The sequence below is a fragment of the Squalius cephalus genome, assembly GCF_949319135.1.
Source record: "Squalius cephalus genome assembly, chromosome: 13".
NCBI classification, from domain to species: Eukaryota; Metazoa; Chordata; class Actinopteri; order Cypriniformes; family Leuciscidae; genus Squalius; species Squalius cephalus.
The window spans coordinates 1,425,760-1,451,207 of NC_137134.1; the positions used below are offsets into that span (position 1 = coordinate 1,425,760).

Below are 25,448 nucleotides of genomic sequence, written 5' to 3' on the forward strand. Positions count from 1 at the left end.
CAAACACAGACAAAAATACAGAAAACTCAGAACTCAGATAATCAACAGACAGGAACATCAAAGACAGGTAACTCGGACAACGAACCAGCACAAGACTACAAACACAAGGAGGCTAAATAGGGGAACAACAAAGGAGGGTAACGAGACAGACAGGTGGGACAAATTAACCAATAATCAGATAACAAGATGGGAGGGGCTAGACAATAGACAAGAGAGCACATGGCACAAAACAACAAACACCCATGTGCAGCACAAGACAGAACAGACACCTTCCTGTTCGCAGGAGTGATGAGATAGTTAGTAGATTGTGTTCTCTTAACGGTTGGCTGTCTCGGTGGTGTCCGCTTAATAATATAGAATTCATAGACAATTGGAAAAGTTTTTGGGGCAAACCTGACCTGTTGAAAAGAGATGGTATTCATCCCTCCTGGGCAGAGGTGGAAGTAACGAATTACAACTACTCACGTTACTGTAATTAAGTAGTTTTTTCGTGTACTTGTACTTTTATGAGTATATTTTTAAGTCTGTAATTTTCCTTGTACTTAAGTACAAATTAAGTTAAGTAATGTACTTCGTTACTTTAAAAATCACATTCGTTACTAAGTACTTGTACAATTTGAATTAAATTAATATTCAAATCTTTGACCAGCATTTGGGTAACGTTATCCAATTGAAATAACTGATCGTGGGCGGGCCAATAAAAACCCTTGTATTTGGACCGGGAAAAAAGCCCGGTTTCTGGAGAGCTATTCGTCCTCGCACGTCCTTCACTGTGAAGGTGTATTTTAGTGTTATCAACTAACTTATATCTTTGGCGTTATGGCCATGGAGATTCGAGACGCTGAATTCATTGAAAATTCCGAAGAAATACCGAATGACGAGTGCCCGTGGCCGCACCTGGAGGAGTTGTTCACATACAGAGGAAGGAAAGGAGACAGCGTGCAAATGCAATGCAAACTTTGTTTGCCATCTGCAGTGATTTCGGCTTACAAGACTTCAGCCTCTAATCTCAAAAAACACATTATGGTAAGAAGACTTATAACTATATTTATGTGATAGTTGTTTTCGTTTTTAATGTTGGGTAACTTAGACCTCACGATAATTTGACTATAATCACTTGAAACATGAGCTTCAGCGTTACCTTAGGTGACGAGCACATAGACCGTAAAAAAATATTTAGCATTGTAAAGTGGTGCTCAAAGTTCAATTGTATGTCATTGTCAACACATTGTTTTATTCATATTGAATCCGTGTTTTAAGCTTATAATGAAGGGTCTAATAATGACTCTTTCATAAAAACAGTCTCTTGCCGTGACCCACTGCTTCAGCGTTACCTAGGTGACGAGCACATAGACCCTAAAAAAAAAAAAAAAAAAGATTTAGCATTGCAAAGTGGCGCTCAAAGTTAAATTTTATGTCATTGTCAACAAATTGTTTTATTCATATTGAATCCGTGTTTTAAGCTTATAATAAACGATCTAATAATGACTCTTTCATAAAAACAGTCTCTTGCCACGACCCACTGGCGTAACAGTGTAACTGCACTGATTGACAGCCTGTCTAGATTGCGCATGTGTCAGTGCTAAATGCTGATAACTTTTGAAATATTAGTAGGGTACTTTTGGAAAGCTTTCTTGTCCAGTCAGATTTTTTTAATGAAAAAAAGAAAAGAAAATCTGTTTATAAATAAAATAACCCAACAAGGTTATTTATGTTGCATCATTATTCATTATTAATAATAATAATAATAATAATATTAGACCATTTTTATAACTTGATTCCCATAAAAATTATATGAGGAAAAATATGAAATAATAATATAATTTTCTTTGTATACTTCCTCTTATCTTTTCAGAGGAAACATCCATCAAAGATTGATCAGTACGATGACATTGTGACAGCAGCTGCACGTAGTCAACGTAAGACCACAGCCACACCAAACAAGCTCTCATCAAGTAAGCAAGCCAAGTTACCAGATGTGATGTTGGCAGCTGCAAGCAAACGTGTCCCTCAAACAACTGTTGACAAACTAATCATCAATTTTATATGTGAAAGTGTACAGCCATTTACAGTAGTAGAACAGCCAGCTTTCAAAGAATTAATTACCACACTGCAACCTCAAGCCAAAGTCATCTCCAGATCCACCGTCCGTACCAGAATCTGTGATGCTGCTGATGACATGAAGAAGACTTTGATTGCAGAATTGGGTAAAGCCAAATTTGTTGCAACCACCACAGATTGTTGGTCAGCTCATCAGAAAAGTTACCTTGGTGTAACTTGCCACTGGATTGATGAGGAGACCTTAGAAAGAAGATCTGCAGCACTAGCATGCAAAAGATTAAGGGGGTCTCACACATTTGACGTGATTGCTGGTGCTCTTGATGATGTCCATTGTCAATACAAGATTAGAGACAAAGTAGTAAGGACCACAACCGATAGTGGATCCAACTTCCTCAAAGCTTTCCATGTGTTTGGAATGCAGAAAGATGCAGAGGTAGATGACGATGAAGAAGACATGGATGGTCTTGACGTAAGTGACCATATTGAGTATCATGATGCAAGTACAATCCTTGATGAAGACTCTGGTATGGAATATCAACTACCCCCTCATCAACGATGTGCATGTCATTTGCTAAATCTTGTGGCAACAACTGATGCTTCCCTTGCAGAGGCCATGAATGACACCTACAAGAGGCTTTTCCGTGCAACATTTGCAAAATGCCAGGCCATTTGGAACAAAACTGGGCGATCTCATTTGGCTAGTGAAGTGGTAGAGGACAAGTGTGGGCTACAGATCATTCGCCCTAATGCAACACGGTGGAATTCCACCTGTCTTGCCACTGAAAGAATTATACGCATAATTGATGAGAAAGGTGAAGATTCCATTAGGGGTGTATGTGACGAACTCAAGGTGAAAATGTGAGTAATATTAGTTACCATGTATGCAGTCTTTCCCTATAGTCATGATGTGGCTTAGTTGTTTGTCATAAACATGTTTTATCTTCCAGGTTGAGTCCTGCAGAAGTTGCATTCCTCCGGGAGTATAGCATCACTATGAAGCCACTGATGAAAGCTTCAAACATCCTCCAGTCAGAGTCCAGTGTTTACATGGGATGGCTGCTGCCAGTAATCCACCAGCTTCTATCCAAACTCAACAGGTTAGAGACATCAAGCAAGACCTGCACACCACTCATCAGAGCCCTGCAAAATGGCCTGCATAAGCGTTTTGGACAGATGATGGAGGATCCAGAATTGGCTGCTGCTGCAGTCCTCTTACCCAAGTTCAAGACCTCCTGGACTGACAGAGCAGATGTTGTAGAAGCTGGTAATTTCAAATTTATATGATCTCATTTGTGTCTATAACTGCACACCTGTATAAGCATGTATACTTTTATAACATTTCTGTCATGGCAGGCCTAAAAGGTTGTTATTAAAGTATAATTTGTTGTGATTTAGATAATTTAAGTGTGGGTTTACAAAAATGCTCCCATAAATTGAAGTAATTGTTTTCAAATTACAGCCTTGACATACTTGAAACAACATCTTGAAACTACGGAGCATGAGAGTGAACATCAAAGAGAGTCATCTGATGATGACGATTTCTTCTCCAGACCACTCTCCAAAATGTTGCAAAGTCCATTTGAGCTTGATGGTTACCTTGCATGTGCCTCGGACAACATGGAGCTGCTTCATTCCTTCCCAGCCATCAAGAAGCTGTCTCTGAAGTTAAACACAGCTCTGCCTGCCTCTGCTGCATGTGAACGGCTTTTTAGCTGTGCTGGTCTACTTTTCACATCCAAACGAAGCCGGATAGACTCTGTGAACTTTGAAAATCAGCTTCTGCTGAAACTGAACAAAAGGTTCAGAAAGTGAAATGTCCTAGAGTTTAAGGCCTTTGCCCAGTTGTTGGTTTGCAGTTAAAGGTTTATACTGTTTATACATGTTTAAAAATCATTTAACATTCTTTAAACAGACACAATTCCTGTACTATGTGTTTATTCGTATAAAACACAAATTGCCTGTGTTTGATCAATTCATATTTCTGATTTGATTCAATGGATTTGATGTTTATTCAATAAATATCACCGGCTAAAAAGTAATTAGTACTTGAGTAGTTTTTGAGAGGGGTACTTTGTACTTTTACTTGAGTACATTTTTAACACTAGTACTTTTACTTGTAATTGAGTATTATTTTAGCAACTACTTGTACTTGTACTGGAGTACAAATTTTCAGTACTCTTTCCACCTCTGCTCCTGGGATGGTGCTGCTCTTCTCTCTAGTAATATGGCACATAGTCTTAGAGCTCAAACATGACAATCTGGGGCTCAGGTCAGGAAGCAGACAGACTGGCTTAACCGACCGTCTGCTAGCGGCCTCGCGTCACCCAGGTCAGATAAATCCTATCACATAGAGCCTCTTTCACCTAGCTATCATCATATAGAGACTGTCTGTTCCCCGAATTAGGACATACAAAAAACTCCTAAACCCATTCAAGGGTGAAAATTTAATTGATGTTCAACAAATAAAAAACAGCTATAATACGGATGAACAAATGATAAAGCTCAGGTTGCTGAATATTCAATCCCTTACTTCAAAAGAACTTATTGTTAATGATATGATTACAGACTATAATCTAGATGTGCTGTGTTTGACAGAACCTTTGGTATAATCAGACAATTATATTACTTCAAATGAATCCACCCTGCAAGATTACTACTATAAACACGAGACCCGTTTAAAAGGAAAAGGGGGCATTGTTGGTGTAATTTATAGCAATATCTTCAGTATTAATCAGAATATAGTTTCAAATATAATTCTTTTGAAGTTATGGTGCTATCTGTAACGTTATGTAGCGTAAGAGATAAATCCCGTTTGAGATTTGTGCTGGCTACTGTATACAGGGCACCATAAAGACTTTATCAAAGAATTTGCTGACTTTCTATCTGAGTTAGTACTGGCTGCAGATAAAGCCCTAATTGTTGGTGATTTTTATTTGACCCACTCATGTCAGGACCTACTCATTGTCGTAATCATACTCTAGATCTAATATTGTCACATGGAATAGATGTTGATGCCATTGAAATTCTGCAGCAGAGCGATGACATCTCAGATCATTATCTAGTCTCATGTAAACTTCATTTAGCCAAGGTTGCAAAGCCGACTCTGTGTTATAAATATGTGAGACCTATCACTTCTGCCACTAAAGATTGCTTTATTAATAATCTTCCTGATCAGTTTCATCAACTCAGCATCCCAGATAGCTTAGAAGAACTCAATGTTGCAACAGAAATGATTGACTCTCTCTTTTCCAGCACTTTAGACACAGTTGCTCCGTTGCGCTTAAAGAAGATTAAAGAAAATAGTCCAACGCCGTGGTACAACGAGCACACTCAGGCCCTTAAGAGAGCAGCCAGAGAGATGGAGCGCAACTGGAAGAAAACAAAACTAGATTTTTTTTTTTACATTTCATGGAAAGAGAGCTCGATTGCTTACAGAGAGGCTTTAAAAGCTGCTAGATCTGCTTATTTATCAACCCTATTAGAAGAAAATAAACACAACCCTAGGTATTTAATAGAAACAGTGGCTAAACTAATGAAAAATAAAACTTCAACACCAGACGTTTTCAAACAGCACAGCAGTAATGACTTTATGAACTTCTTTTCATTGATAGTATTAGAGAGAAAATTATTATATTTTATTATATATTATTAAATTAAACTATGCAACCGTCTACTACAGTATCGCATCAGGCAGTGCATTGTAGTCTCTCTGAGGAAAAATTCCATTCATTCATTGCTATAGAAGAGGAAGAATTCGCTAAACTCGTTAAATCATCTAAATGTATGTATGTTAGACCCTATACCAACTAAGCTACTGAAAGAGATGCTTCCAGGGGCCTATACCATGAAGCCGGTTTAGGTGGCTAGCCAGCAATTTTCCAGTTTAGTTTCCGCCAACCCTGGGTTTTAGGTACTATGAAAGTAGCTCGGCTTTAATCGATGTTCGTTGCCATGGTATCTTACTGTAACGCCACGCCAGCAGAGGGAGCCTTCTACTTTCATTTCCTGTTTGAACAGTATTTAAGAAGTGTTTGTGTGTTTGCTCTTTGCGAAGTATTGCCAGTTCATCTACCTTACCGAGCGTTTCCATTGTTTTCTGCCTGCTTATCTCGTGTATGATTCTGCCTGATTTTCTGATTTACGCCTGTTGGATTACCCCTCTGTTCTGGTAGCCTGTTTTTGGACTGATGACTGTGTTTGGACCTTTTGCCTGTTTGCTCATCTCTGCCTTTTGGATTGCCCTTGTGTATGTCGCTGGATTGGACTGCTATTGTGATTTTGACCTATTGCCTGGCTTAACGTTTCTGTCTCTAAAACCTGCTGCTAATAAACACCCGCAAATGGATTCTAATGCTGCCTCAGCCTCGTCGTTACAGAATACTTCGCCACAACTGAATCCAGCGGAAGTTTCCAACCTGCAAGCAGCATTTGCCTATTAAAGTGAAGTGCTAAAGGGCTACCAAGATCAACTCACTAAGCTCCAGTCTGTCAACGAACACCTGACTCATTACATCCAGTCTCTTCCATCGGCCACACCTAAGACGGTAAGCTTTGCGTTACCAGATAAATTTGATGGATGTGCAGAGCAGTGTAAAGGCTTTATTCGTCAAGTAAGGATTTATTTTGATAACCAAGAAGACAAATTCGTATCAGATGGGAAAAAATGCGCTTTCATGATGACATTATTATCTGGAAGAGCTTTAGACTGGGCTGCGGCAGTTTGGGAAACGGATACACGATTTAGAACATCTTTTGATTACTTCATCCAACAACTGCACGAAGTGTTTGAATATCCCGCTGGGGGCAAGGATATATCAGCACAAATTCTACAAATGTCACAGGGTAACCGTACTGCTGCTGATTATGCCATCATGTTCAGAACACTCGCTGCTCAAAGTGGATGGAATGATATTTCACTGAAAGCTGTGTTTCAACAGAGCCTCAACCCTAATCTGCAAACAGAGCTGGCTTGTAAAGGAGAGAATTTATCATTTTCTGACTTTGTGACCCTCACTATAAAGATTGATAATCTAATGAGACAAGCACCCAAACGAAGAAGTTTGAGGGAATTTCAACATTTTCCGGCTACCGTTTCGCAACCGATGACTTCATCAACTACCAAGCCTAGTGACGAACCAATGCAACTCGGTCTATCTAGATTATCTGAGGAAGAAAGAATGAGAAGACGACAACTTCGTCTATGTTTCTACTGCGGTGAAGCCGGCCATCGCAGCCAAGTGTGCCCACATAAGAGCCAAACAACTTTCCGGGTAAATCTTGAACATTTTTTACTTCTAAATAACAAATCATTCAAGCTCCCTATTGAACTAAAGACTGAAGATGCATGTATTTCATTAACAGCAATGATCGATTCTGGAGCAGCTTTGAACCTCATACATAAGGAACTTATCAAGAAGTATGACATTCCCACTCAACCATGTAATCCTCCTATCAAGATCAAAGCCATTGATGATAACACCATTGGAGAGGGGATTACCCATCAGACCAAACCATTAACTCTCCAAGTAGGTTTGTTCCATAAATAATTGATCTCCCTGTACATCGTTGACTCTCCTAAACATGAAGTGATCCTCGGATCCTCGGACCCTGTTATTTCCTGGCATTATGGTGAGCTGACCAATTGGTCGAATTTCTGTGAAAACCATTGTTTTTCCCAAGTTCCCCAACCATGTTTCACAACCAGCATTGAAAGCCCTGAGACTAACAAGACTGTTAATATTCCCAATTGTTATAACGATCTGGCAGAAGTTTTTAGTAAAACCAAAGCAATGCGACTACCACCTCATCGCCCCTGGGACTGTGCAATTGATTTACTCCCCAATGCCATGCCTCCTAAAAGTAAAGTCTACCCCCTGTCCAGGAAGGAGACCCAAGCCATGGAAGAATATATCGAAGAAGCACTAAGCTCAGGGTTCATTCGACCCTCCACATCTCCAGCTGCAGCAGGGTTCTTCTTCGTTGAGAAAAAAGATGGCGGGTTAAGGCCTTGTATTGATTATAGAGGATTGAACAACATCACAGTGAAATTCCGCTACCCCCTTCCATTAGTTCCCTCAGCCCTGGAACAGCTCCGAGAAGCCACCATCTACACTAAACTTGACTTACGGAGTGCCTATAACTTGATCAGAATCAAAGAGGGCGATGAATGGAAAACTGCCTTCTTCACCACTATAGGGCACTATGAGTACCAGGTTATGCCATATGGACTTGCCAACTCTCCAGCTGTTTTCCAGTCGTTCATTAATGAGATCTTCCGAGACCTTCTGAACAAGTATGTAATAGCTTACATTGACGATATTTTAATTTACTCAAAATCTGAAGATGAACATATCAGCCATGTCAAGACAGTCCTTTCTCGTCTACTTGCAAACCGACTATACGTCAAGCCAGAGAAGTGTGAATTTCACGTCAGACAGACTGCATTCCTGGGTTACCACATCGGTCACCAAGGAGTAAAGATGGATGAAACCAAAGTTAAAGCAGTCACAGAATGGCCACAACCATCCACCCTAAAGGAGCTTCAAAGGTTTCTGGGGTTTGCCAACTTTTATCGACGCTTCATCAGAAATTACAGTATGATTGCTTCACCCCTGACATCCCTCTTGAAAGGGAGACCTTCGAAGCTGAAATGGACTGAAGAGGCCAGCCAAGCATACAATACTTTGAAAGAAAGGTTTACAACAGCCCCCATCTTAAAACATCCTGATCCGGATCTCCCGTTTGTGGTGGAGGTAGACGCTTCAGACTGTGGAGTTGGAGCTGTACTCTCCCAACGTCACGGCCAACCCGGTAAACTATATCCATGCGCATTCTTCTCAAGAAAGTTAACCGCAGCAGAAAGGAATTATGATGTAGGGAACAAAGAACTTTTGTCCATGAAAGCAGCCATCGAAGAGTGGAGACACTGGCTCGAAGGAGCAATCCATCCCTTTCAAGTAATAACCGACCACAAGAATCTAGAATACATCAAGAGTGCCAAACGACTCAACTCACGCCAGGCTCGCTGGTCTCTGTTTTTCACACGGTTTCAGTTTACAGTGACATATCGACCAGGCAGTAAGAATGGCAAGGCAGATGCCTTATCTAGGCGGTACGATCTTCCCACTGAAAGCATCCCACCAGAATGTATTCTCCCACCTTCTATTGTCATCGCCCCAGTCACCTGGGACATAATGGAGGAAATACAAAGGGACCAACTACAAGAGCCTGCACCTGACAACTGCCCCCCTGACAAACAGTATGTTCCACAAGATCTACGTCACAGAGTAACGCAATGGGTCCACTCTTCTGTCAGCTCAGGCCATCCAGGTATATCTCGCACTCTTCACTTACTGAAAAACTCATTCTGGTGGCCCTCGATGACCAAGGATGTTACTACCTACGTCAAAGCCTGCCAGGTCTGTGCCCAATCTAAAACCCCCAAAGAGTTACCTTCTGGTCTTCTCCAACCACTACCTATACCACAACGTCCTTGGTCCCATCTTTCCATTGATTTTGTGACCGATCTACCACTCTCCAATAGCTTCACTACTATCCTCATCATAATTGATCGCTTCTCCAAGTCCTGTCGGTTGGTTCCTCTAAAGAGTCTCCCCACTGCCATGGAAACTGCTCAAGCACTATTTCATCATGTCTTTCGAATTTATGGTATACCTGATGATATTGTCAGCGATAGAGGAACTCAATTTACGTCCCAAGTTTGGAGAGCCTTCTGTAAGCATCTGGACATCAACATCAGTCTCACGTCAGGATACCACCCTCAGTCTAATGGACAAGTTGAACAATTAAACCAAGAAATGGGTAGATATCTTCGATCATACTGCAGCCGAGAACAACACCGCTGGTCTGAATTCCTCCCATGGGCAGAATATGCACAAAATTCTTTAACTCACTCCTCAACTGGCCTGATCCCCTTCCAGTGCGTCCTTGGGTATCAACCTCCTTTGTTCCCATGGTCTGGCGAACCATCATCGGTCCCTGCAGTGGACGATTGGATCCGGCGTAGTGAGAGGGTGTGGGACAGTGCACATGTCCGTCTTCAGAGAGCTGTAAGAGTTCAAGAACTCCAGGCCAACAGGCGACGTCGCCCACATCCTCCCTACCAACCAGGTCTGGCTTTCTACCAGGGACCTCAAGCTGCGGCTACCGAGCAGGAAGCTCAGTCCAAGGTATGTTGGTCCATTCAAAATTCTAAAAAGAATAAATGAGGTCACATACCAATTAGAGCTTCCTGCTAATTATCGTATCTCTCCATCCTTTCATGTTTCCCTCCTCAAACCGGTCCACTCGGGGGCTGACCCCAACGCTGAGGCTCGAGAGCCGCCACCTCCACTGGACATTGATGGAACTCCAGCTTACAAGGTGAATGAGTTACTGGACTCAAGACGGAGAGGGGGTCAGCTCCAATACCTGGTGGACTGGGAGGGCTATGGACCTGAGGAGAGATCATGGGTAGCCGGCCGCGATATCCTGGACCCTTCTCTCATCGAGGATTTTCATCGTGCCAGACCTGATCGACCAGCACCACGACCACGGGGACGTCCACGTCGAGCGCCAGGAGGCGCTCCTAAGGGAGGGGGTTCTGTAACGCCACGCCAGCAGAGGGAGCCTTCTCCTGAGTATTGACTGTGTACCGCTCCCTCTGCTTCTACTTTCATTTCCTGTTTGAACAGTATTTAAGAAGTGTTTGTGTGTTTGCTCTTTGCGAAGTATTGCCAGTTCATCTGCCTTACCGAGCGTTTCCATTGTTTTCTGCCTGCTTATCTCGTGTATGATTCTGCCTGATTTTCTGATTTACGCCTGTTGGATTACCCCTCTGTTCTGGTAGCCTGTTTTTGGACTGATGACTGTGTTTGGACCTTTTGCCTGTTTGCTCATCTCTGCCTTTTGGATTGCCCTTGTGTATGTCGCTGGATTGGACTGCTATTGTGATTTTGACCTATTGCCTGGCTTAACGTTTCTGTCTCTAAAACCTGCTGCTAATAAACACCCGCAAATGGATTCTAATGCTGCCTCAGCCTCGTCGTTACACTTACGCTGCACGGCTAACCTGCTCCGGGGCAGGCTATGTTCTGGAATCAAGATCTCAGACTGAAGTTTGACCAATCAGCTGAGAGCAAAGAAACATAGGTGACGTAACTAATTCCCAGCATCTGCTCTCTGTTGCAATGGCTTCACCTTTTCTCCCAAATCCTCTGGACATCTCCATGCAAATTTTTAGACGAGCACTTCGTAGAGAAAGAGTTTTTAGGGACAGACAAAATCCATTTTACTTTCCTGATACTTACTTGTATGAAAAATACAGATTTTCCGCGGAAGGAATGTCTTATCTTTGTGAACTTCTTGAGCCGCACATAACAAATGTGCCTCGTCGAAGCCATGATTTTACTGTACCGCAAATGGTTGTATGCGGTCGGTGATGCAGAGAATGTAGGGAAAAACACGGCCTGTTGAACCATTCGCAAGGTGGTCCTTGCTCTGCAGGTGTAACGCTGCTGGGTTGAAAAAGGCGAAGGTAGATGAAGATACAAATATAACCAAAGTTTAATATTCAACAGATAAATGGAACAGTGAGCGTATGCTCAAACAATAACAATAACCGACAACTGAAAGAGTGAAAACCAGGAACTTAAATACACAGACAGATGAACACAAGACAGGTGATGCAGATGATGTTAATAACTGGAACACAGGTGAAGGAGATGATGATAATGATGAACAGCAGGTGCAGGTGATGATGGAGGATTCTGGGAACTGTAGTGAAGACAGGACGATGACAGATGGTGAATGTGACAGCAGGGGTACATACCGTATTTTCCAGACTATAAGTCACACTTTTTTTCATAGTTTGGCTGGTCCTGCGACTTATATTCAGGTGCGACTTATATATCAAAATTAATTCAGACTGAGATGAACCAAGAGAAAACATTACCGTCTACAGCCGCGAGAGGGCGCTCTAGTTGGCGGAGTTGTTCAGAAGCGACACCAATGATGAAGAAAATGGATTCAGTGATGTGGAATGAGATCGCAGGGGCTTGGTGAACTTGTTTACTGGTAACTTGCTTGTTGGACTCACTGGCTTATGTTAATTTAGCCTATTCAGCCTCCCAGGTATATGTTCTTTATGCTATTGTGTAGCTGAATAACTGTTAATGTGTTGCGTTAACATTCCGGACACCTACTCAGCCTGTTGTTCTGTGTGCTACTGTGTAGTTGATTACTTGCCTTTCCAGATTAAATGTCTGTTCTTGGTCTTGGATTTTGTGAAATAAATTTCTAAATAAATGCGACTTATAGTCCAGTGCGACTTATATATGTTTTTTTCCTCTTCATGACGCATTTTTTGACTGATGCGACTTATACTCCGGAGCGACTTATAGTCCGGAAAATACGGTAAATAGCTTCATTGTGTTCCCTGGACATTTATCGACCATGTCCATAAAAATGGCTTTTATAAAATTGCAGTAGCTACCTGTTAAGAATGATGGAATGGAAATTGTATTATTTGAAACAGGGACAATGCACAAATAAACATTAAACTTGTTAAACAAGAGAATATGTCTTGGGCCAGGTTATAGCAACAATTGCTAATTTCCACCTGTAGTCCCTGGGCAGGTATGACCAATTTTGAAACAATTTTAACAATAACAATAACAATAGAAATTTTACAGGATTATGGATAAAATGATGTCCATTGTAATTACAAACAAACAAGTTTGCAAAAAACAGAACCAGGGAGGCCATCAGCCCATTTACTCTCTGTCTCCTCCCTCTCCAGCAAACACACTTAAACAGTTCAGTAGCATCTTAAGCACATTAAAGTACAATCCAACTCTAGACACTCATACACACACACACACACACACACACACACACACACACACACACAAACACACACACACACACACACACACACACACACACACACACACACACACACACACACACTCACTATCTCAAAGATGTGTGCAAACTTGCTTACTTAGCAACCAACTCTTTGTCAGGCATGAGAAGGTGTGATAATCTGTATATAAGATATGATCTGTGGGAAGGGTATTCCACTGCCTCATGGCCACACATGAGAAGGAGGAACTCCCAAATTGGGTTTTTACATTGTGGGAAGCTACACTCCCCCTTGTGACACTTCTAGTTGTTCGCACTGTTTTTTCGGAGCAGAGTGTCACAAACTTTTTCAGAGGGGGAGCAGTAGCACTTTATATGATTTTATGTAGCAAAGACACATTTGAGTGTTTTATTAGATTATCAAAACTAAGTATATCATATTTGACAGTGATGATAATAACGTTTTTTTTATCATGGATCTTGAGACAGTTTTTATACAAAGATTCTAAAGGTTTTATGACTGTTTTACATGTCTGAGACCAGGATGTAATGCAGTACAAAAGGTGGGGGATGATTATTGCATTTAAATAAGTACTGGATGCTTCAGTGGTGAGAGAGTTTCTTATGTATCTAAAATTTACTAAATTAAATTTCAATTTGTTGCACAATTTTTTAACATGACCTTTAAAACTAAGTGTGGAATCTAGAGTTACCCCCAAATATTTAAATTTATCTACATGTTCTATATGTTGGCCATTTACTCAAATTTCCAGATAAGTTTTAAGTATAGACCGGTTTGTAAAAAACATAGTTACAGTTTTTTCAACATTTATTGTGAGGCATGAGTCATGTAACCAGTCACTGACCTTGCTCATGACACTTGATAATTGTTTGGTTACGTCTGTTGCACTTCTCCCATGGGTATATAATACTGTGTCATCAGCATACATAACAGTATTTATGCCCTTGCAGACCGAAGGCAGGTCATTAATATATAAGCAAAACAACAGTGGCCCTAGAATTGACCCCTGTTGTACTCCCATAGTAGAGACAAGAGACGTAGACAATGTGCCATTTATTTGCACACATTGTTTTCGATTTATCAAGTAGGATTGTATCCAATTTTGGACATTTGTGGAAATGTCGTATTTGGTCAGTTTGTGTATCAGTACCTCATGGTTAACTGTGTCAAAGGCTTTGCGTAAATCTAAGAAGACTGCTCCCACCACTCCTCCTTGATCTAAGCTAGTTTTAATCTCCTCAAGGGAGTAGCAACATGCAGTTTCAGTGGAATGTTTTTTCCTGAAACCAAATTGCATAGGATGGAAAAAGGACTTCCAGAGTCCAGATGTGCTATTAGTTGTTCTGCCACAACCTTTTCGATTACCTTTGATGCAGCTGGGAGAATACTGATGGGTCGGTAGTTAGAGACCACTTGAGTATCCCCAGATTTATGCACAGGGGTGACAATGGCAGGCTTACAAGTACACTGGGAAAGATATTTTCGTTAAAAGACTTGTTTATAATCATCACTAGAGGTATCATAATAGATGTCTTGTGTTGTTTAAGAAAAGCTGTATCACAACCATATATATCTTTAGCTTTACTATTAGATAGAAGTGAAATTACATTTTCAACTTTCTCTGTGTTGATTAAGGAAAACTTGAAAGCAGAATCATTACAGGTTGAAGCTTGTGTGAGTTGAATTTTTGGTAAACTTAGACTCAATTCTCGTACCGAATTTATAAAATAATCATTAAAACATTCCGCAATAATCTGGTCATCATCCTGGATACAGCCATCCACCATGAGTTTTAAATGTTTATAGTGTTGTTCCGATACCAGTATCGGAAATGCCGCCGATACCAATAAAAATTCTGGCATCGGTATCGGCGAGTACATCTACCCATGTACCGATCCGATACCATTTTATTAAACAATACCTAGTTATGCACGCTAGCTTTGCTTAACGCTGCAAATCAGAGACCAATTCTTCTTCGCTGCTCTAAACAGTGGTTGCTTGTGGCAACACAGGAAGGTGTGCTGTTGCCACAAGCAACCACTGTTTAGAGCAGCGAAGAAGAAATGAAAACACAAATTTTCAAATGTAGGCGCGCGGCAAGCGCATAATGTAAGAGATGCTGGCGCCCAACATCAAATGGCAAACGTAATAAAAACGGAACAAAACTGCGCTACTCGTTATTTTGTGCTTCACGGACCATTAAACAGTTTGGACCAGTGCAGCGCGAGCCGATCTTGATCAAGCTACACTGTTGCTACACAGCACTAAGAGATCCAGTAAAGAAAGCATTTGAATTCGCCACTGAAGTAATAACATCGCTGCGAAATCTAGTGAGAAGCATTCACATTTCTCCGTTATTAACGGATCAAACAGCGCGTGGAAACCTGGAAGAAACATTGTGCTTTCAAGTAACGTTTGGTTTTATTTTGACATTATGAATAAAATTGCTGCCCTCAAATGTTAATCTGAAATAAAATAAACCTTTGTTTATCACTACTACAATATTACATTTATTTTTTTTTATAAGGAGCTGTTTTTGTTTTATATGTCAAGTATAGCTCCATCATTGCTCAAAGTAAAAAAATTATCATACTTTATGATGTCAGTTTTAATAAAAAATAAATTAATAAAAAATGTAAATCAAGGAAATTTCTCTGGTATTGAAAACGTACCGAACCGTGACACCAGTGTATGGTATCGAACCAAACCGTGAATTTTGTGAATTTTATAATTTTTTAGATTCCTAGATTTATTTGTTGCACTTTTTTATACAGTTATATTGTAAAACTAAAATACCTTTTATAAAATAATTATATCAATTCATACAGGGCTAGTATGAATTGCAGCTGTATAGATATACACCCAGGTATCGGATTAGTACTCGGTATTGGCCGATACCCTGAGTCCAGGTATCGGAATCGGTATCGGGAAGGAAAAAAGGGTATCGGAACATCTCTAAATGTTTATTTGCTGATTTTTCCCTTCCAAGTAATTTATCAATGCTCTTCTCCATAACTTTTTAGAGTTTCCTTTTGCTTCACTAATAACATTGAGGAAGAAATTTGCTCTAGCCTTTCTAAGTTGTTGTGTGACTTTATTTCTTAAACTTTTAAAAATTAGATGATCAGTATTTAATTTTGATTTTAAAAACTTTTTCAAAGAAGCATCCCGTTTTTTCATTAATTCCCAGAGATCTGTGTTAAACCAGGGTAGATTATATTTTTTATTTGTTTTCTTGCCCCTTTTCCTGGTGTACTTTGATATAATGCCTTTAATGGTCGACATTAAATCAGCACAGGCTGGCTCAAAGGGCAAACTACCAATGGTGTCATGCCAGTTTATTTGCTTTATTTTATTTTCAATGAAGGCCATGTCCTTTGAAGCGATAAAAGGCATGGATTTCCCCTTCATTGAGTTCTGATTTTTAAAGCGTGTTTTTGACAATTTTCTGGAGACCAGAGTAAGATTATGATCTGATAACCCAGTGATGAGGTTATAAATCTTTCTAATTCTGTCTGGTTTATTTGTGAAAATTAAGTCTAAAAGCGTTTGGGAAGACTTTGTTATTCTTGTGGGATTATGGATCATCTGCGTCATCTGAAAAGTTTTGGCAATATCTTTAAGTTAAAATCACCCATAAGAATAACTACCATTTTTCCATATTGTTTAACCCTCTGGGGTCTGAGCTGTTTTCTGGGCCTTGGAGGTGTTCTGACATGCTCTGACATTTGTGGTTATTTCTGTTACTTGTGACATTTTCATGGCTAAAGTCTAATTACACTGTATTCAGCACAAACTCTGCTACAATAATATATCAACAGCATGTATGTAAAAGTTTGTAGTTTTGAGATAATGACATTTATGCGTGGTTTGTGAAAATACAAAAATAAATTCTCACTGAAATAAGGTCATGAAACCCCTACTGATTATTTCTTCACAAGACTTTTGAAAATTGTATGACGTAGCCTAGAATATTTGCTCTAAAACTATGTGAGAATCACCCTGACTGCTCATTCAGAGAAGACAATATATTGATTTAAAAAATTTACGACGTGTTTTGTGTTAGAAAGCAATATGCGAAGGGGCGGATCATCTCATTAATATGAAAGCTTTCCACACCTGAGAAAGACAAAGAACCTCCCTAATGGCCCTATTAGGAGCTTATCAGGGCCCATCATTCTGACCACCCTTGCACAAAGAATGAGGAGATTTAAAAAAGAATGGCTTTTAAAATTGTTTGGATTTATTTACAACACAACATAATCCAAAGATACACAACAAAAAAGCACTTATTGAAGAAAGAGACCTTTGTGCCATTCCTAAAAACATTGTACATACCTTTCATTTTCTAAGGTGTTTGATTTTCACTTTACCATGTTCATGTACAGAGACATGTACTGTGAATGTTGAAGTCAGCAGGACTCAGTGGCATCTGGGCCCTGAAAAAAAAAAGAAAAAAAAAAAGTGAACATACTGATATCAGGAGAAAGGCCTGCACGATTTTGGGAATACATTTTAGATTTTTCTTGTTAAAATTGCTTTTTAAAATTCACAGAATACACACACACACTCACACAAATGTTTCCAACAATATATAATGAACACCAGGTTTGTTGTGCCTTGTAGGTATAGGCTATGCGCAGTGCTGCATAAAATAATAACAATATAGCAGCCAATATATATTTTCAAAAAGATTTCAGTAACAACTAAGCTAGAGAAAAATATATTGATTATCATGTTACTTCAAATGTTTCCATTCGTTATGATGATATGAAATGAGATAATAGTAAAAACATGAAGCCGTTTGGAGCGTTTTGCTTTTCCAAAATATGATACATTCAAACGCGATCGCGATCAAAAATATGATACATTAAAACGCGATCGCGATCAAAAATATGATACATTAAAACGCGATCGCGATCAAAAATATGATACATTCAAACGCGATCGCGCTCAAATATAAAACATTATGGTTAGGCCTACCATATACATATCTACGTTTGAGCAGATATAATAATAATAATAATAATATGTTTATTTTATATAGCGCCTTTCTGAGGACTCAAGGTCGCTTTACAATAATTACAAGTACACATAACATAGAAACATGACATAGAGACGATACATAAACTGTGAAGGTTAACATAGTAGAGGTATAGTACATATAGAATCTGAACATTCAGGGGTCAGGGAAACAAGTGACAAAAAGATGTGTTTTAATGTGGGTTTTGAAGTCTTGTAGTGATGAGAGATTGCGGATTTGTTGTGGAATTGAATTCCAAAGAGTTGGGGCAGCGGTGCAAAATGCCCTTCCACCAAATGATGATAGTTTGTGCCGTGGGGTTGTCAACAGACCGGTATCAGATGATCTAAGTGTGCGAACAGGTGTGTATGTATGGATGAGGTCAGAGATATAGTTTGGGGCAAGACCATGGAGTGCTTTGAATGTAATAAGGAGTATCTTGTACTGAATGCGATAGCGGATGGGTAACCAATGTAGACTGCGTAAGATGGGAGTAATGTGGGAAGATTTCTTGGTGTAAGTGAGGACTCTGGCGGCAGAGTTCTGGATATATTGAATTTTATTTAATGATGAGTTTGGTAGGCCATAGAAAAGAGAATTGCAGTAGTCAAGCCGTGAACTGATGAAAGCATGAACTAGGGTCTCAGCATCACTGATGGTAAGAAATGGACGTAAGCGTGCAATATTGCGAAGGTGGAAGAAGGCAGATTTAGTGAGAGAGGAGATGTGAGGAACAAAGGAAAGAGAGGAATCAAAGATTATACCCAGGTTTTTGACAGTGGTGGAAGGTTGAACCGGAACTCCAGCAATAGTGAGATTGTCAACACAGACCCGGGATGTAGTTTGAGGTGAACCAATAAGAAGTAAATCTGTGATATCCACAAACACAGTAACAGTAAACACGGGTCTAAATATTATAATATTCACCATATATCTAGGAGCAGTTCAACTGCAATGTGAAATTTATGCAACAATAGCAAACTAATATGTAAGAATTTCTTACCTTATCTTTCTTGTGTTCAAATATCGTTCTTCTTCTTCTGATGTAAATCCAATGTAAGCTCAGGCACGTCTTTCAAACTCGACGAAAAGTGAAGTGAAGTGTTTTGTTGTTGAGGTAATGAGGGCGATCGCGTTCCATGTGGAGATTTGCATGTGAATATCTTTTGCGCGAGTGGGCGTGGTAAATTAAAAAATAATTAGGAAGCGTTTGAGAAGCTGGACATCTTGTTGGTTTTATACAAATTACTTAAACAGAAAATATTTGTTTTCGTTTTGAATCCGATCATTTAAAAGTACACACTTAAATGTTTATAAAGGTATATGGCTCATAAATGTGTGACAAGTATTCGCTGAGTTTTGTTTCAGTTTATAGACGTGCTCAAGAAAAAAAAGTTCAACGCGACGGAGAGGCAGAACGCACACCCTGTTTATTTTCTTTATTTTACAAAAGCACAATGTTTTGATTTGATTGGACACATACAAAAGTAGAAATATCACAGATTCTTTTTTTATATTTCTTTTTTCTGTATGACCATAAATGACGGAGAAATTTAAGTTTATAGTGCTACAATGTGGAGAAAATCCAGCAAAACGCGCCGGCGCGTTTGTCGACCTCAGAGGGTTAAGTATAACATTTAGGCAATTATAAAATTCATTTGTGGCAGTAGGAGGACGGTAGACTGTAAAGACAGCAAAATACATTTTGGGGGATGGTGTAAGTTTTACCCCCACGCATTCCAAATTGTTTTCCGGAAGACTATTTGCTGACTTTGAATGCTGTCTTTCACATATATCAGGACTCCGCCCCCTTTCCCTTTCCTTCTTTCCCGTCTATAAACATTATACCCTGGAATATTAAAAACAGATAAAGGGGTTGTTGGGGTTAACCAAGTCTCTGTGAGGCATAAGTAATCGATGTTTGAGTCCATCAGTAGATGTTCAAGTTGTTCGGTCTTTGAGATAATGCTATGTACATTCAGATGTCCACCAAAAATGCCTTTTGGCTTCGTTTTTGCGTCCCACAACACGCTCGCATGATTTACAGTCTGAAACAATTTCATCTGCTGCTGTTTAAGGTACGATGTAGTTTGTGTGGTGACTGTTGGAGGTCTGTGCAGGAACGATGTTATCGCCATTTGGCCAATATTGCTATCAGGCTTAATGTTGTTTATTGGAGGAATATTACCTCGAATTCCTGTGCCGGTAAAAGCAGCACACTTCGCCGGTCTAGGGTTGTCAAGATCACCTGATTGGCAAATGTCCAAAGACCTCGGTCCAGGATTTGAGTGGACATCCCCGCACAAAAGGAGAAATGCGCAAAGCACGATGGCTGGGCCTGGCTTTGTTGACACAGATGTTGTAGAGTGTCCATGCAGCTCAATTTGCACACGCCTCGCTCGACCATCATCTAGAATATTTGAGTATAGGATATACTGGCTCCACGAATCCACTGGCAGGCCAACAGCGAGTTTTCCAGGCGAGTCCATAAGCGCACGTTTAGAGGTAGAACACCAGCTCCCCCACATTTGTGTGCCCATCAAAAAAAGCAGGTGCAACACCAAGGTAACATGGCATAAGTACGTATTGATTTTAACAAAGTTTTTATATCGCCGAGGCGCCCAAGTTTCATGTCGTATTTTATGATAACCTGGCAGTCTCCCAGTATGGTTTAGGAGAGGTAAGACAGCAGTACCTGCCACTCTGCCACTATCTGCCGCCATCTTTTTCCATGATTTTAAATATATATATATTTAATTCCTATGATAGGATTCCCTAGAGTCATAGGAGCAATAGACTGCACACATGTTGCAATCTCCACAGCTCTAGGAGAACATGAGGCAGATTATGTGAACAGAATGTCCTTTCACAGCCTTAATGTTCAGGTAGGGCTACTATATAGCCTATGTGAAATGATTTTTATTTGCATTGAGATCAATCTTTAAATAAATAGTAACTAACAGATAGGGCAATTATTTACAGTACATTTCATCTGCAGATGACTTGTGATCATGAATGCATGATCACAAGTTTGGATGCCAAATGGCCTGGCTCAGTGCAAGACTCACAAATTTTCCGTGAGTCTATTTTGTGTCAGCGCTTTGAGGAAGGCAAGTTAAATTTGGTACAGTACACTTTAAAGTTTTTATTTTAATTGCAAAACTTACACAATTTTCCCCTTTTCTGTTCTATGACAGGGCTTTTTGATGGCCTGTTGGTAGGAGATAGAGATTATGCATGCCAGAGGTTTTTGCTAACCCCCCATCCTGACCCTCAGACAGGGCCACAAAACCGCTTCGATGTGGCCCTCAGTAAAACCAGGGTCAAGATCGAGATGACCTAAAGGCATATTTCACCTGCCTTAGGTGTTTAAGAGTGTCACCAGAGCGGGCATCACAGATAGTTGGCTGCATGTGCCATTCCGCATAATATAGCCACTATCAGAAAGGAGCGAGTACCACCACAAAACCAGCTTCTCCCTGATGAAATTGAGCCCATCACACTTGACCACCCAGCTGGCGCAGCTGTCAGAGATGCAATCACAACACAATATTTTACTTAATAAAAGCACACTAACACTGCAGATAGGTCTCAAACTGTTTTATTGGTCATGTGGCTAGGGAGGAAGAAAGAGAGCAAGAAAAATTACATTAACAAACATTCATAGTGTTCATACTAAAGGGTTACTTGGTTAAAAAAAGTTCACATACTGAGATCTGTTTTTTGCCCGCTGTTTTTTCCCTGAATGAGTCTGTTTCCACCTGAAACAATTCAACCACAAACAATCATTACACGTTTTCTGGAGGTTGATCAAATCTCAAAAAGTGGCATGACTTTCTACAAACATAGGACTGACTGTAATTTATGTCAAGGGTTTAAAGCATTACCTTGTTCACATTCCTTCTGTAGCCCATTGAGGTAGAGGCTTCAGTTTCTGGGGCAGGTTGTGAAAAACCCTACAATAAAAGAGATGTGTAAGGGCCAGTCACTTAATTATGACATTCAAATGTGTGCCATAATAAAAAGCCCAGTGCATTCACCTCAGCAACTGTCTCAGAACACACAGACAGAGTGTCTTAAATCATCCTAATAAATAAAAGGCCAATGTAAAGCATAACTGTTATAAAGCAGGTTATGTTCATTGAGTTCTGTCTGCTGCATACTGACCTCTGTGCATTTACATTTACATTTATTCATTTAGCAGACGCTTTTATCCAAAGCGACTTACAAATGAGACAATAACAGTAGGACAACAATATGCAAGTGCTATGACCCTTCTCAGTTTAATCTAACGCAGATTTAAAAAAAAATTTTTTTAGAACAGAATAGAATAGAGTAGTAGAGAAAGTGTTAGTATTACTGGATCAAGTGCTGTCGAAAAAGAAGTGTCTTCAGCCGTTTCTTTAAAGTGGCTATGGACTCAACAGCTCTGGTTGAGTTAGGCAGATCATTCCACCAGCAGGGAACAGTCATGGTAAAGGTCAGAGAAAGAGATTTTGTGCCTCTTTGAGATGGCACCACAAGACGTCGTTCACTTTGTAACAACAATGACTTATGTTAGGGAATTAATTAGCTCAAATTAGCATTAATGTGAATATGCATATGTTGCTTACATGAATTAAAGAATTCCCAAATAGGGAATTGGTCAAAACCTCGGCTTATATCAGAGGTTACACAATTACTTGTAGTACTCACTGATATAGACGGGTAGAATATGTTCAATTTGGGGAAATTTTAGGTATAAGTTGAAGAATGTTCATTTATTGTACGAACTGTACGTCCAGCACACAAAATGTACAATATCTGAACGGAAATCTCACGTCTTTAACACTGATAGACAATTCCTTTTTCTGTGGCCACAAAGAAAATAATTATCTTAGTGTTTTAGACCATTTGAGATTTCTTTCAATAGTAAAATTTATCGTAGAGCGTTAAGAGGTAAAAATCTGCACTACTCAGGGACTCAGTATTGAAACAAACAGGCAAACTTAATTCAAATGATTTAACAAAGTTTATTCAAACGAGCTACTGGTTACATATACTATTTTAAATCACACAGGAGTAAATATGCATAAACAAAAACAATATACGATCGCAAATAAGGAATACAACAAAATAAACGTAAGATCAAAGGTTAGAGTAGGGGAAGGAAAAGGGAGAATATAAGAGAGAGAGAGAGAGAGAGAGAAAGATTTTTAAGAATGGGTTTTGTGTGTGTACACTGAGAGCGTGGTAAGGAGAGGTGTGTGTGTGTGTGTGTAGGAGCACGCCTTTAGCAGCACGTGGTTGTGTGTTTCTGTCTAGGAACACGTGGGTATGTGGGCGTGTATGTGTGTGTGTATGTGCCGATGTGTGCGTAAAAGAGTGTGTAAGTGTGAGTGAAAAGAATTTAGAGATAGGTAGAACAGTTCAGTCATTCACAACGAAACCCCAATAGACACAGTAATGTTAGACACTTTAAACAGCACTTCAGATTGTAAATTTAAAGTCTACGTTACTCTGGGTGAAGCTCGGCCTTTGTGTGTCCGTGCGTCGAGTCGGAGTGGACAAAGCGTCTGGTCACGTGGTCACCGAAACAGATGTCACAGCGTCTAGTTGCTATGGCGACTGGAAACGAGCGAAAACTTAGCAAGATGATTTTAGCTTTAAGTTGATTTCGTTGGTTGGTTGAAGGAGACTATCAACTGAAGTAAAAGTAGTTTTAAGAAAATAAAACTTGGAAGAAAAATGAAAATAAACGCGAACGAGGCTTCCAAGGATGGAAGAAGGCGTGTCGTTTTTCTCTCTCTGGCGAAGTGCGTCGTTTGTGAGAGATGCGCGAGATTTTGAAGGAGCCAAGCTTCACGCCCTCTGGTGTATGCCGGCCAATCGTCTTTAACAACGTATTGTCCCAACCTTCTGACGTCGCGAGGTGTATACACCCTTTATTACTAGCTAGTGGAATTATAACTCCGTTCTTATCATCAATACTGCGGATATTTAGTCAAATAACACATTTTCTGCTATTTTGTGTCACAGATTCGTAACGATTGGAATTTTTGGAACAAAACGGTACCAAGAATGACACTTTTCTGGTCGAATTACACACGGAGGTATGATTTCTTGCGATTAAAATCACATCAAATTGATTACAAACAAATAAAGCTATATAAGCATAATATTTGGTATAAAGGATCATGCATACACCAAGAGAATACATTTGAAACATTTCACAAGACGATTTTGATTCACACGTGGTAGGATCTGTGTGTGTTTCTGTGTGTGTGTGTGTGTGTGTGTGTGCTGACACAGTTCGAGAGTTCAAGCAAGTTGAAGAGTTCACGGGGTGTTTTGATGAGATTAGCAGTCAGCACATATGGTCAACAAAGTCTTGTTGTTTTCTGAAGTGTAAATCAGGGTTAAATGTAAATAAATGTCCAGAGCAAATCCCCGGGAGGGTTCTCTGAGATTGCTCTTATTGGTCAACGGATGTTCGCCAAGCCATAAATCCGAGGTCAGCAGTAAGGAATCTCTGTTTTCAGATAGGCAGTTAATGATTTGCGCCATTTGTTGGCGCCGTTGGGTCTGGTGTCCAGGAAGGGAGAATCATGAGACAATAGAGGTGTTTGTGGATTAGGATGTCAGTGATTTGATTAGGTCTCAGACAAAAAGGGGGTTTGATTACAGGGTAATTTCAGTAATTTAACATATAGAGAGAGAGACGGTGATCTGACCATGTCCTTTGCGTTACAACTTGCAGAGCGCAAGTTCCTGGATGGCACGTAAGTCTGAAGTAAAGAGATAAAGTAAAAGGGAGCAGAACCAGTGGTTGTTCTGTAGGCAAACGTCAGTGACTTGATGGACCTTATCTTTGACTTTGATGCGAGCGGCAACTGGCAACCAGTGCAATTTTGTGAGGAGAGGAGTGACGTGTGCCCTTTTCGGCTCGTTAAAGACCACTCTAGCTGCGGCGTTCTGGATCATTTGCAGAGGTTTGACTGTGCAAGCTGGAAGACCAGCCAGGAGAGCGTTACAATAGTCAAGTCTGGATAAACAAGTGCTTGGACAAGGAGTTGAGTAGCATGTTCTGATAGGAAGGGCCTGATCCTCCTAATGTTGTACAAGGCAAATCTACATGACTGGGCAGTTATAGCAATGTGGTCTATGAAGTTCAATTGATCATCAATTACCACACCAAGGTTTCTGGCTGACCTAGATGGAGTTATGGATGACGAGTCTAGCTGAATGGTGAAGTTGTGGTGAAATTTTGGGTTGGCCGGGACCACGAGTAGCTCTGTCTTCGCAAGGTTTAGTTGAAGGTGATGGTCCTTCATCCAGCCAGAAATGTCTGTCAGGCAGGCTGAGATACGATCAGCTACTGTCGGATCGTCAGGCTGGAATGAGAGGTAGAGTTGTGTGTCATCAGCGTAGCAGTGATAGAAAAAGACATATTTCTGAATCACAGATCCAATTACTGAGCTTCAATTACTGAGAGCAGGG

General features: G+C 40.1%; 1 protein-coding gene and 1 pseudogene across 2 annotated transcripts in view; both read left to right on the forward strand.

The window, feature by feature from the left end:
• The window catches only part of LOC307170535 (putative nuclease HARBI1), a 316,840-nt pseudogene extending 295,309 nt beyond the window's left edge, over positions 1–21,531 (forward strand). The window contains exons 3-5 of the transcript in view: positions 20,739–20,854; positions 20,968–21,079; positions 21,167–21,531. The product of the transcript in view is annotated as a putative nuclease HARBI1 (transcript). The remainder of the gene's footprint in view (positions 1–20,738; positions 20,855–20,967; positions 21,080–21,166) is intronic.
• LOC307170492 (E3 SUMO-protein ligase ZBED1-like) lies at positions 820–3,047 on the forward strand (the record flags this gene model as incomplete). The annotated part of the gene is made up of 3 exons (XM_079891615.1): positions 820–1,026; positions 1,856–2,911; positions 3,009–3,047. The coding sequence occupies 3 exons, from the start codon at positions 820–822 to the stop codon at positions 3,045–3,047; spliced, it is 1,302 nt and encodes a 433-aa protein (XP_079747741.1).
• Positions 21,532–25,448: the final 3,917 nt, after the last annotated feature.